Consider the following 14,926-nt stretch of genomic DNA (forward strand, 5'->3'; position numbering starts at 1 on the left):
GTGTCTTGGCTATGGTAATCCGTTCACTATTCTGAACATAGTAGTTTACCCACACTTCTGTTTCCTTTTTCATTATCCGATCCACTCCTACATTACCCCTATTACATCCTGTATTTATAGCCCTGTAGTCACCTGATCAGAAGTCCTGGCCTTCCTGCCACTGCACTTCACCAATGTTCACGACGTCTATCTTCAAGTTACCCATTACCCTCCCCTTTACCCTATTAAGGGATCTAACATCCAATATTCTGTCTGTAGAATGTCAATTTTGTTCTTCCTAATGACGATATCCACCTGAGTATTCTCTATCCAGAGAGTTAAATGGGGAAGCAATTTTACGCAAGAGGATGCAATCATCATTTAACCATAGAGAAGAGCTGTATGGCTTCTGGAAAAATAACAGCTCTAGTTTTTAGTTAGTCACAGTCCCAGTACTCCCGGTCACAATAACTAACGTTACATGGCCAGATCAGTCGGTTATCCAGGCTGTTGCTCTGAAACCACTGGAGAGTGTGCTGTCCCTGTTAAGGAATCACGTTCGTTGGTTTCTCGACATATTCTCCTTTATCGTGGTCGCACCAATGTTGTATCACTAAGGCAGTGAATTCAACGCACCTCAGCAAGTTCCGTGGTTCATAAAAGGGAAAAAATCATTATTTAATGAAAACTGTTTAATCGACTTATGTTATTGTTTGTGCACCATGGTGTAGGATTTTTCTCTGTGCGCATACATAGTCAGATACATAAATATTTTTTTCGGATTGAGGTATCTTACCTCGCTTGTAGGAGAACAGTCAAGGGAAAAATCGTCATGGAACTTTTGGAGTGTGTCACAACACATCAAATAAGCACCAAATTCACTACGATAATGTGAATTAGCATGTCAATGTTAGGAGACTAAGCCTCCGTTTCCATATCAACATCGATGTCAAATAATTCTTCCCAGGAAACTTTGACGTTCGGTTGCGTTGACAGCCTGCGTCATCTCAGATGTAGCGCCAAGTGTTTTGACGTTCCGTCAAGTGAACAATATATCGCCCTAAACGTCGATCAGCCGAAACCTCATAGTGACTCTGTTTCTAGGGTATAACCGAAGAGATTAATTATGTCTCTCTTTGATTCACAGCCATGCCAGCAGAGTCTACAGAACTTGTTAAACTTGGATCTACATTATGGTGAAGTGACATATCTTTGGCGAGAGTTGCTCTGGAAAACTGTAAATATTTACTAAACATCAGTATGTTTACCAAAGTTAGTTAACGCTTGGATAGGAAGCAACAGATGCAGTGGAATCGTGGCAGCATTGTGTGAAAGTGTCTCTACTGCATCTTTTCGGAGGCAATATTTTCCTCACACTTGCGAGAGATGGGGAAAAGGAAAGAAAGCAGTTCCGACGATGAAGGTGTAATTGACAATACACCAATAAAGAAGCACAAGAAACACAAGCATAAGAGGCATAAGAAACGCAAAACTGCAGAAGATGGTACAGAGTATGAAGATACCGAGCAAGCTAAAGCAGCAGCCTTCAGACTTAAAATTAAGTTTCAGAAAGAAGCAGCTGAAAAGAATGCAACGAATGTGCAAGAAAAGTCTAAAGATAAGTCGTCTCCTACGAAACCTGTCGAAAAGCAAGGGTCTTCGCCGAAAGCATCAAAAAAGAAGAGAGTCAAAGGAAAGGAAAGTGGAACGTCGAGTGAAGAGGAGAGGTGGTTAGACGCAATAGAATCTGGTAAGCTGGAAGAAGTTGATGACGAACTGAAGAAAATTAAGCCGAAGGATCCCAAGTTGATGACTGCAAGACAGAGGGCTATGTTCGAGCGGAAAACCGATAAAGAATGTGGGCCTGAATCTGAACAGCTGTTGGCGTTGCCTTCTGGATATAAAGAAAAGGTAATGACAGCAGAAGCTATTGAAAAGGCAGCATTAAAATCGAAAAAACGAAAGCAGTTAGCAAACGAGAAGCGCGAGAAAGATAAGAAAAAGACAATGGAACGATTATTGAAGAAGCAGGAATCAAAATCGGGAAAAGCAACTATCAAGCACAGGACAGAACGTCAGCAAGGGCCATGTGAGACCTATTATAATGGAACGTTGGGTGTAGTACTAGCAATGCCGCCTGGTGCAGACTTTCCTATCAAACCTCAGAAAGCTCCAGCAGTGCCTGTTATGAAGTACTGCGGCGTTTCAGGTTGTAAAAATATCAAGAAATATTCTTGTTCAAAAACGAAAGTACCACTTTGTAGTTTAGAGTGTTATAAGCGTAACTTGGAGCTATGGATGTCGTGAACATGCCCTACATTTAAGGAACTGGTACATTTGTGAATTGTTAATTATTCAGAAATTGCCCAAAGAGACTTGAGAATTGTGCAGGGTGCAAGGTGACATTTATTTATATTTAAATGAAGGTGTAAAATTGTTTTTTATTCACATCATAACATAGGTGCCCTACATATTGTTCTTAATCTGACTGTAGTTACACACATATTTATTTCCAGACCGCTAGTGGGAAACAGAAAGATGGTACAGAGTATGAAGATACCGAGCAAGCTAAAGCAGCAGCCTTCAGACTTAAAATTAAGTTTCAGAAAGAAGCAGCTGAAAATGTGGCCTTCTTCACCATCGCAGCTGTTCCTGTACTATAATCTAGAAGTTTTTAATATGTCTTCAACTTTCTACTGAATAATAGAAAGCACTTCTTCTGAAATACAATGTTGTTAGTTTTGTTGCAATACTGCAACACTTCATAAAATGTTCATGTTCATACGTGTGGTATGATCTTAAATCCATTCTATATGACATTAATGATAGTTTCTTAGATCTGGCAACGAACGAGTAGTCTTACGTCCTCTGTAGCATCAGCACCATTGTCAAGACGCCTGATTTATTGGGTGGTGCAACAGTTTTCCCACCACAGAATTCACAGACAAAAGTGAGTTTGTGATGGTTCCCCCCACCTGAAATGTTGGTTGCCGTGACAGACTGATTTGTTGTGTAGTGCGAGATCTAGGTTTGGTTGTAAGCTGCTAAGTATTTCAGAGTTGTTTTGTTACAACTGATGAGCCACACTTTTCCAGTTTCTGATGACTTCAGTTGCCTGTTAAACTGAATAGGTAATTGCACTAAGTTTGTAATATACTAGAAACTTTTTACAACATGTAGAAGTAAAACAGAAATTACATTTTTCAATATGAATGACATTTATAACATTTTAATAATCTGAGTGCTATAATCAGTATTTCTTGTGGGTGTGTGAAGCATGCAAAAAAATGAGTAACATCATGTCTTTAAATTTTCATGCAGCAACTGAAATGTAACTGTGTCTGAAATAGTGTTTGTTCACATTACAAGTGCCGATACTCTAAAATTTTGAATTTCTGATTCTTGATTAATTGTTGAAACAAACCATGCATTTTCTTCTTAATGTGGCCTTCTTCACCATCGCAGCTGTTCCTGTACTATAATCTAGAAGTTTTTAATATGTCTTCAACTTTCTACTGAATAATAGAAAGCACTTCTTCTGAAATACAATGTTGTTAGTTTTGTTACAATACTGCAACACTTCATAAAATGTTCATGTTCATACGTGTAGTATGATCTTAAATCCATTCTATATGACATTAATAATAGTTTCTTAGATCTGGCAACGAACGAGTAGTCTTACGTCCTCTGTAGCATCAGCACCATTGTCAAGACGCCTGATTTATTGGGTGGTGCACCCGACTTCTCAGATCTGGGATGTCATAGCACAGAATAACCTCCAGCCAACAGGTACTGCAGTGTGTGTCAAAATTGCCATTGTTGTCCCACCTTGAAGATGGTGGAATCCCTGCGTATCAGTGTACATACACAAACAATGAAAAACTTCAAAACCCCATAATTAGCTGATAAGAATACTATCACTGTGGTGATCATCATTTGTTGGCTAAGTAGACATTTGGTAACACTCCACTTTACCAAAAGTGATAACTTACACCACAGAACATGAATGCCGCTTTTAATGTAGACATTTTGAAATCTGTTTTATAGAAGGAGAAATTACAACAAATACTCATAACACTTCATAAATGATACATAATATTTTCGTTGCCCGTTCAGGAAGAAAGCAATATTGTTCTTATCTTTGTTGCGGTAGCTTGCTGACCACACATTGTAAGGCACGTCACCTGAATTTCACCCTTTCAACATTACCTTGATATACATATAAATTACAATAAATATTTTCCTGTTTTCCACTTTGAACATTGCAATCTATTTATGTCATTTATCATCACTTTCAATATATGGAGATATTTTCGTTAAGTGAGAGTTGGTAGTCATAGTACATATGATTGTATTTTAGCACTCTTAGTTTTGCTGGCTGAATTTGGCTCCAAAGCCTCAGCTTTTTCTATTTCAGGCTGACAAGTATGGTCATTCAATAGATTGGAATCTGTTTTGTTTGGAGCCCTCTAATTGCTTCTACAGTCTCTTATCTTTTCGAACAGATCTCACGTGATTCTGAGACTGCTTCAGTTGGTACAAACAGGATTGTTAGTATTGAATATTTTCCCTTGCATGTTGGAGTTAATAAGTATGTTATATAATTGCATTGTGTAAACATAAAATTTAGTATGCAAATATAGTGATTTGAAGTATTTTACACATCTTGTACACTTAAGCTCCATTTGCCATTTGAAGAGATTATTTTGTGCTATTCCTGATTCAATTTATAATATTCATTTGAATTTATCTTGGTAGCTGATGCCTGGTTGTATCGGTACACTTCAGTTAAAATCATATTTCTATAAATATTAATTGTTCAAAGAAATCAAATAGGTTGCTTATTTAATTTCATAGATGTGACAGTTTTTATTACTTTAAACTGATGTGTAAAGAATTTGAAGCGAATAGGTATATACAAATAAAATCAGATGTATTCCTTCCCTGTCAAGAACAGTTTTTACCCTACTTCTAGAATAGTAATTTTATTTATTTATAACCCATTATAAAATTTTCCATACAGTTGCGACAAATGAGTAATAGATTTATAACTAGATTTAGAGCCTATCCACAGAACTGCTCACTTTTAACAAAGTTATTTGCACAATAACAATCCTAATTTTTTCAGAGAAATTCTCTCCAAAAGAACAATCCAGCATTTAGTTGGAGCAAGGAGTAATTATTGCCTACATTTGATGATAAAAGTTTCCTAATGATGCGAGAATTTCACATCAGTAACTTCCCTGTTAGGCAAACTTGGTCCTCTCACTGCATTTCTGAAATGATTTTTATTTCGTTAAATACAAGAATACACTTTTCCCTAAAGCTTTACGTTTATCAGCGATGAAATTAAGTTCTCTGTAAGTGGGCAGTGAGAGGGCTTAGTATTTTGCGTTAAAACAAAAATTGTACATACATGTTCTTTCCTATACGCAAAGCGTCGTTTTTTAAATGCTGTACAAGTATGCAGTCTGATGAAGGCTGAACAGACTTATTAGTTTGTGTACTTAGTATGTTTAAGTAAAGTAGATTGATACATAGAGATGGATTTGACCCTACCATCATTTCATCTGATTTGAGCCAAACATGAGGATAATGACATGTATCCAAGGTAGTACACTATTTGTCAACTATTTCTTGAACCTTAGTAGCGCGAGGAGTGGAAGAAATTAGACCTGTCCCTGCTGTGAGTAGAGGGTCAGTGTGGAGAGAGCAAGCTCCACTTGCTTCATTCAGTTCAGTGACTATTATCTGTGTGCTTGTGATATGGTAACTTTCCCTTTCTGAAAAGTAATCAAAGATTTCACCTGCCATGCACCAGAAAATATTCCTCCACTCATTTAACCACAAGAACATAGTGACTGCAAAGGCTATAAAGTTGTTATTGAACATAGTATTGTGTGATTCCTAAGGTTGGCAGAGACTAGAAACAAAAACAGACTTATCTGCATTAGTGGAATTATTTAATGCAGCTTACTGTAGTCATATTGTTAAATGCCGCATAAAACAATGACTTGTTACATTATCTGCTAGATTATTTCATAGTATGAATCATGTGCTATCACAAATGTTGTATTATCATTGCAATTACATGTTGCACGTATTAATAAAGACAGTGTACATATTGCAGGGTAGTTTATAGTGATAAGAATTAATTTTAAGTTAACAAGCATTGTCAGCATTGTAATCACAGTTTCAACATATATTGATCTCCATAAATTCAACAACTGAAGATAAACAATACCGAGCCAGTATCCTTCTTTATCCCCCACTCCTGATCCTGACAATTATGCAATATGCTGACTATAGTCCTCACATTGTCATGAAATTTAGTCATTCACCAGCTTGTTGAATGAATGTAACCATGTTGTAGGGCTGTAATGGTGACACATGTGCGTTTTTATGAAATTGAAATAGATGGGCATTCTTATTTACAGATTAAACTGTCTCTAATGATGAAGTTAGTGAATCAGTAATATTATGAAAAGGATAGATTGTTACATGCTGTAGACATGACATGTTGAGTTGCAAATAGGCACAATGAAAAGACTGTTCCACATTTGTGCTTTTGTTCAAATCCTTCCACAGAAAGGAAAGCAAACATGAATTCACACATGCAAGCACAGCTCATACACACGACTATTATCTTCAGCCGCTGCAGCCAGAATCATGCCTGTCTGCAACTCAATGTGTCTTCTTTATGGCGAGTAGCAATCTAGTCTTGTCATAATATTGTTACTTTTCCAACCTGAACTTTCCTTGGTTTGAATTTCATGAACCAAAAATGTAAATGCATGGGAGTAATAATTATTCTCAGTTCTTTGAAAACTGGCTTTGTATATGTCTGGGGTGGCAATCGTATCGTGGTCCTTAAAATTATTTTTTGCTTAATACCCCCAGGAAGGAGTGTCATAACGAATGAGTTGATGAGAGCAGATATATGGTTCTGGTGGTTATCAGTTTACACCTCAGATTGCATACTCCAAAGGTATGACAGAGGATCTTATTCAGCACTTTATCTGGTCGACTGAAGCATTTAGTACCCAGAATTTGACTTGACTCATGGAGTAATGATGTTGTGACATATGATTTAAAAGTTGATGTATGAGAAGAGGGCATTTTTATGTAGGTTTTGTATGTTGTGGTTCTCTCTTGTAAAAAATTTTAACATGTGGAAAGTTGTGGGGTACATTATTAATTATAAATTGTATTTAGAGCTAGTTGTGTAATTCCCATGCACCCTACTGTGAAGTACAGTAGCCACATGTTGAATGAGGAAATGTATGACTAACATGGTTTCTGGCAAAACTGTATGTTGGCTGATTATGTTAAATCTCATAAATGCAGAAAAGCTATGAATATGATAAAAGTTTCTACTAACTGTAACAGAAGTGAATTCATGTAGTGCTATCGGGAAGACAGTATGTAGGTCGATTCGCAGGGGTGTATGATTTGGAAAATTGAGGATACCATTCACGATATTGTTTTGTTGCCCTATTTTTTTAAAAAATTAATGTTGTTCTCCTGTTTGGTTCTCTGCACATGAGCAGAGGGTTAATGAGCTCATGGTTGTAAATTGGTTTTTATTTGGTTGAGAGTGTGTTTATTGCAGGTAAATTGATATTTTGCAAGTAATAGTTTGGAGTGGTGATTGGGGGAGGCAGGTAGGGTACACATTTAATTTTGTTGTACTAATTTTTTATGACACTGATTTGCATATAGAATGGTGTTTCATCTTCTGTTTTTCTTCTGTGCAGCTCTTGAAGTCCGCAGCTCGTGGTCTCGCGGTAGCGTTCTCGCTTCCCGAGCACGGGGTCCCGGGTTCGATTCCCGGCGGGGTCAGAGATTTTCTCTGCCTCGTGATGACTGGGTGTTGTGTGTTGTCCTTAGGTTAGTTAGGTTTAAGTAGTTCTAAGTTCTAGGGGACTGATGACCATAGCTGTTAAGTCCCATAGTGCTCAGAGCCAGCCAGCTCTTGAATTTTTTGTATGAAGGCACTTGCAAAAGATATTTATGGGTTTATAATTTTTTACTAAGTCCTTGGAATTTTGTGGTGAATTTATTTTGTGGTTTATTTTAGCTATATATGTTAATGGAAGTTAACTCTACCAGCTATACATTCAAATTGGCTTGTTGGTGCTTTTATTTTAATTTTGTCATTTCGTGGTTGCTACATTTAGCTGTACTCGTTAGTTGAAGATAAAGATATGGGTACTGTGTAAAAAATTTTTCCCTCTATATTGCTTTCTTTGTGGTTGATTGTAGATAATAATACCAGTTTTGTGTTGGGTTTCTTTTATGTTTTGCTGATTGTGGGTATCATATAGCAGGTTAAGTGAGCTTAATGATAACAGTTTTATGTGAATTTTGGAGGTTTTATTTAATTTGAGGTTAATGATTTTTTTGTTGTTAATTTGTAATTGGTTAGTGCAAGTGAATGGTTTGTTCCTGTCCAAGCACCCCATCTTCTCACACATACACTACTGGCCATTAAAATTGCTACACCACGAAGATGATGTGCTACAGGCGCGAAATTTAACTGACAGGAAGAAGATGCTGTGATATGCAAATGGTTAGCTTCTCAGAGCATTCACACAAGGTTGGCGCTGGTGGCTACACCTACAACGTGCTGACATGAGGAAAGTTTCCAACCGATTTCTCATACACAAACAGCAGTTGACCGGCCTTGCCTGGTGAAACGTTGTTTGCTGCTCACGTTTGTCGATATCCAATGACTGTTGGTAGAATATGGAATCAGTGGGTTCAGGAGGGTAATATGGAATGCCGCGCTGGATCCCAAGGGCCTCGTATCACTAGCAGTCGAGATGACAGGCATCTTATCCGCATGACTGTAACGGATCGTGCAGCCACGTCTCGATGCCTGAGTCAACGTTTGTAACACAATAACCATCTGCACAAACAATTCGACAACGTTTGCAGCAGCATGGACTATCAGCTCGGAGACCACGACTGTAGTTACCCTTGACGCTGCATCACAGACAGGAGCGCCTGTGATGGTGTACTCAACGACGAACCTGAGTGCACGAATGGCAAAATGTCATTTTTTCAGATGAATCCAGGTTCTGTTTACAGCATCATGGTGGTCGCATTCGTGTTTGGTGACATCGCAGTGAACACACATTGGAAGCGTGTATTCGTCATCGCCGTACTGGTGATGGTATGGGGTGCCTTTGTTTACACGTCTCGGTCACCTCTTGTTCGCATTGACGGCACTTTGAACAGTGGATGTTACATTTCAGATGTGTTATGACCCATGGCTCTACCCTTCATTCGATCCCTGCAAAACCCTACATTTCAGCAGGATAATGCACGACCGCATGTTGCAGGTCCTGTACGGGCCTTTCTGGATACAGAAAATGTTCGACTGCTGCCTTGGTCAGCACATTCTCCAGATCTCTCACCAACTGAAAACATCTGGTCAACGGTGGCCGAGCAACTGGCTCATCACAATACGCCAGTCACTACTCTTGATGAACTGTGGTATCGTGTTGAAGCTGCATGGGCAGCTGTACCTGTACATGCCATCCAAGCTCTGTTTGACTCAATGCCCAGGCATATCAAGGCCGTTATTATGGCCAGAGGTGGTGGTTCTGAGTACCGATTTATCAGGATCTATGCACTCAAATTGCGTGAAAATGTAATCACATGTCAGTTCTAGTATAATATATTTGTCCAATGAATACACATTTATCATCTGCATTTCTTCTTGGTGTAGCAATTTTAATGGCCAGTAGTGTATAATGTTGGGTACTTGTTGGTTTTTAATTATTTTGAGTATTTCTATTACGAGTAAATTACTGTTGTGTGTTTATTACAGTTTGTTTATTATGGTTGCATGTGTAATGTTGTAGTTGCTGTATTGGATTTGAATGAGTTCCTTATGTTTGCTAATGCCATCTACAATAACTACTTGATCTACACATGTTGGAAGGGAAAAATTACAGGCTTACAAGGAATAAGTATTAAGTCCAGAAAATAATTTTGAGATAAATCAGTTTTAATGTACAAGTATTTATAGAGAATCTGGTTTTGGATTTCAACTCTTTCTAAGATTTTTATTAGGTAGTACATGTATTAAGCTACAATTAACAAGTAAAGAAGTACTACTATATTTTAACAGACATTGTCAAAATCATCACTTGTACTGAACCCTACAGAAAGTTCTGGAATCTTGCCAACTAAATCATCAGATGTTGTACCAGCCATGCAGCTCCTGCGGAATAATACCAGTTGTAGAGATTTTTAGGGCTTATTGGCAATGGATTTGAATATATCCTGGTTGTATGTTTGCTACTTTTGACTTACAGTCAGCTCTGGAAATACCATGTTGTGATGTGAGTCAATTGTACTACAGCAGAGAAAACGTGTCCACAATTTGACAGTGTATGAGCTTACTATGCCAAATTTTACTTATTAACAATATAAGCAAAAGATAGATTGATAGTTACCATAAAGCTGACACATTAAGTTGCAGACAGGCACAACGAAAAGACACTTGCACACTAGCCTTCGTCAGAAAAGGAAACACATGCACATTCATTCACACTAGGAAGCACACCTCATACACATTTGACCACCATATTTGGCAGCTCATACAGAATGCAGTTGTCACGTAGAATGGAAGCAGAAGTCTGGAGGGGGCGGGGAAGGGATAGCAGGTTACGGGTTGGGGGAGAGAAGAGTGCGCTGTCTGGTGGAGTGTGCAGAGAGTATACTGCCAACAGGTGTAGCTTTGGGAGGCTGTGGGGCAGGGTGCAGGTGGTGTGGGGCTGACAAAGGAGAGGAACAGGAAAGGGGTGGATATCTTAGCAGAGGGCAGCACACAAAGAGAGTGGGACATGAGGACAGTGAGAAGGTGATATCACCACAGACACATGGAGGTGAATTCAACACACAGAGCAATTGAAAATGCCAAAAAATTTGTCCCTCTGTTTAGCATGCAGGAGTGGCTGGCAATATTTCAAATTGCCAGATAAAAGTAGCTGTGAAATATGAAAACCATGCCTTACATAGTACAGGACTTGAAATATTCAGACTTCTTCAATCTTCAACAACTGACAAAAAAAGGGATAAAAAAAATAAGAATAGTGGTGACTTAATTGGATCAAAGTGAAATCTTTCAGTAACACAAAGTAAACCACTTGGCTGATGCAGAACAATTGTAAGCATAATTCCGGGAAATCACAATTCATGTGAAAGGATGGCCACCTGTTACTCCAAAGCAACTTCCACCAACTTATATCCATTGCTAATAAACCCACACACAAAAAAGGATGACTTCCTTAAACACTGGTGAGACATTATTAGTCCTGAAGATCTATGTGGCTGGTGAACAGTCTGTCAGTATCTGATGTTTCAGTTGACAAGATTCCAGAACCTGCTGTGGGAGAAAGCGCAGTTAATGATTCTGTGGACGACTGTGAGAAACTGAGTAGCGTTTTTTTTAGTGATAGGTTGTAACTTAATACATGAATTATTTAATAAAAATCTTCGAATGAGTTTAAAGGAAAAAGAAAAAAAAAATATTTGTCATACTCATTCAAACTTTAAAATCAATTTTCTCAAAATTACTTTTTTGGATTTAAGGCCCTTTCCTTCCAAGCTCAGAGTTTACTTTAGAATTTTTCTTCATAACTAGCTGCACCAGTTATATTAGTCATCCACATGATCACTTGTGGACAAAAATTGTTCTGTCTGTATAAATACCTGAAAAGTTTACAGGAAAAATGTATCAAGTACACTTATTTCTTTTTTTCTCTGACAAACGAAATGTGTGAGATGGATTCAACTACAAAACCCAGGCCATTGTTCATTTTCCCAAGGGGGGACGGGGGGTCCACTGGGGGGCTGAACTGCACAATAACCCTGGGTTCAGTGTGGGGCAGCAGGCGGGTGGGTGAACTGTTGTGGGGTTGTGAACCACTGAAGGCTATGGCGAGACAAAGCCTCTCCGTTGTTTCTACGTCCCTGGTTCAGTACACAATACACACCACAATTATTATACATTAACCATTAGTGTAGAAAGAATGTAATTTTTAGTGTCTGAAGAGAATCCACAATGCTTTTATAAACATTGGGTTTGATTGCTAGTTGTTTTACCTCAGAGATAACTTTAGGGAGGATCTTAAGCTAACTGTGGTAACTAGAATACCATTAATATCAGTTTGATAATCCAGAAATCTCTTAGTTTGGCATAATACTCTTTGTGTTCCTAACTCCATGTTGTATGTTGACTTGTTTTGGTAGCAAGTTAATGTTGATATCATGAAATTAAGCTAAATAATAGCAACAATCATGAAATTAAGCCAAATAATAGCAACAATCATTGTAAACACTGTCCCAAGGCAAATATTGCAATAGAGTCTTAACATGATGATACTGTTGGAGTCTTTGATATACCTTCTGTAGATGATGACAGGTTATTCAGTTAACCAAGTGAGTAATTGTTGATGTTCTCTCTATAATCTTTCTTACATAAGTATTAGAAATTGGAGCGTTTTATTGTTGATGGAAGAATGGCATGAGCTAGGAATGCAAAATGCAATACACATTTCAGTCAAGGCATATTTTATTAGTATTCTATTGAAAATACCTATAACACCATAAAAGCTTTTCCTTTAAGATACATTTCTGCACCTGTTGAACCCAGCATCCTCATTATTTTTAACTATGGCTTGAACTGCAGTGGATTATTTACAGCAAACTTCATGAGGGAATAAATATACATGAAGCAGTAGTCAGATTGCCCAACTCCTTAAACAGAAGTGTGCAAGCTGATCATGGACAAGCACCACATATTATTCTTACAGCATAATTTGAGCAATGCAGGTTTTCTTTCTTAAAGATTATTTCACACAACATTATTGAATGAAAATATGTCAACTTAGTGATTTGTCTCTTCTTAATATTTGCAATGATTCTATGTGCAAATATGGCTAAACTAAGTTATTTTAGGAGTTCCAAAGTTTGCTTTTTCCAATCTCAGTTCTCATCAATATGGACACCTAAGAATTTTGGTCTCCACCCTGTTTATTATTTCCTCCCTATGTGTTACACTTATCACTGGTGTAGTACCTTTAGTTGTGCAGTAGTCTTTGTGAATTTGATGGTGAGACCATTCACAGAAAACCAGTCAATGATACTTTTAAGGAGCTTGTTTACTATTTCTTCTTACGCTTGCTTGGATTTGTTACATTATTAGTGTCATCTGCAAAGAGAACTAATTGTGATTGTATGTTAGATGGAAGATCATTTACATACATGAGGAAAATAGTGGACCAAAGATTGAGCCTTGGGGAACCCCATACATAATTTCTCACCAGTCAGCATTATGTCCTTGGACTACAATGGTTGAATCACCAAGTAAAAAGTCCACATCCTTTTGGATAGATATGACATTGTCAATTGGCTGGCTATACCATTAATCCCATAAAATTTCAATTTATATAAGAGAATGTTGTGAGGCACACAGTCAAATGTCTTAATCCACATAAAATTTGGTGAGTGAACATGTAAGTGGCATTCTCAGTAGGACAACTCTCTTGAAATCCAGACACTGATTTGCTATAAACCTAACAATCACCTTCAATCCCCAAGCCAACCATAATTTCATTACCTGCAGTAACTGATCATCGACCAACTACCCGCCTTTGCTGATGACAACAGGTCATCAAAAAAAGGCATCATGTTCTCAGCTGCCTTACCAGAAACAAAAGAGAGTAATTAAGTTGATGGCAGCTGGATCTATCTGAGAATCAGGCTGCCCGACTAATATTAACTGCTCATCTTTAATCACAATTCATCATAGTAACACCATCTTGTTTGCTCTCAACTGTGCTATCTCATTAAGTGAAAGCTGCACCACACCCTGCTGGACAAAACCCTGTGTCCTGGTCTCTGTCATTGTGGAACCTTTATCCCAATACACAAAAGCATAAACACTATCAATTCACACCAGCTCTCACACAGTTACAATATGTAACTTATATTTTATGCCTCATTATCCATCTCGACCCCATGCATGAGACACACCACTGCCACTAATTTTCAAAACACTGTTCCCTGATATTTCCGTGAAATTGTAACACATCACCAAGTTCTAACAGCTTTATTAATGTGCCCAGCAATTCAGATGAATCTGCCACTTAGAACCCATCTCCTCTGCACATGAAAGTAGAATCAAACAGTATGTTCATTCTCTCACTTTTTGATGACAGTGCGAGCTGCCATTGTGACATCGTGCAGTGAGGAGGTTGAATTTTCTGACATTAGCTGAAGTAGACAAGACCAATTATGTACAGGGTTGGGTTGCAATGCAGTATTGAGTTGTGGTGAGAATGCAGGTCAATGCCAGCTCAGATAAACAATGTCAAAAGTTAAAATCAAACAATGGAAACTCCAGGTAGGCTGCTGGAGTTTGCAGTCATGTGTGCATGAGGTGTGCTTGCTTGTGGTAATGAATAATGTGTGTTTCCCTTTCTTTTACTGATGAAGGCTGTGGCCGAAAGCTTATGCGTGAGTGTCTTTCAATTGTGCCTGTCAGCAGGTTAACATGTCTCTTTATCGTAAGTAGCAACCTGTCTTTTCTTACATTAACATCAAAAGTTAATGATTTTAATAAAACTCATGAAGTTACGTTTGTAGCATCACACACAACAACCACATCCCCACTCGGCATGTGATGAGGATGGAGTGTGGTATGCGGTGGTGGCCAGTGGGCCTTTGCCTTTGTGTCCAGAAGTGCTGGCACCAGGAACTCACCCAGTAGCGTGCACCTCAGTTGCTCATGGGTGGTGCAGTGGCATGGAAGACTGCCAGAATATTTGCAGGGGATGCCAGGCTCTGGTGTTTGAGCTTGCCCCTGAGGGTGGTGGCGCTTGGCACAAGGTGCCCATACCAGCCCAGAAGGGTGAGTGGCTGTACTGAC

General features: G+C 38.4%; 1 protein-coding gene across 1 annotated transcript; it reads left to right on the forward strand.

Annotated features, from left to right (window-relative positions):
- The first annotated feature begins 1,177 nt into the window (after window positions 1-1,177).
- LOC126198849 (INO80 complex subunit B) lies at window positions 1,178-6,582 on the forward strand. Its single transcript, XM_049935435.1, has one exon. It carries the CDS (start codon window positions 1,366-1,368, stop codon window positions 2,284-2,286), a length of 921 nt encoding a protein of 306 aa, XP_049791392.1. The 5' UTR covers window positions 1,178-1,365; the 3' UTR covers window positions 2,287-6,582.
- The last annotated feature ends 8,344 nt before the right edge of the window (window positions 6,583-14,926 follow it).

This window comes from Schistocerca nitens, chromosome 8 (genome assembly GCF_023898315.1).
Source record: "Schistocerca nitens isolate TAMUIC-IGC-003100 chromosome 8, iqSchNite1.1, whole genome shotgun sequence".
NCBI classification, from domain to species: Eukaryota; Metazoa; Arthropoda; class Insecta; order Orthoptera; family Acrididae; genus Schistocerca; species Schistocerca nitens.

Excerpts from the sequence above, each read along its gene's own strand:
- LOC126198849 (XM_049935435.1), top strand. The coding sequence starts at position 1,366 with ATGGGGAAAAGGAAAGAAAGCAGTTCCGACGATGAAGGTGTAATTGAC.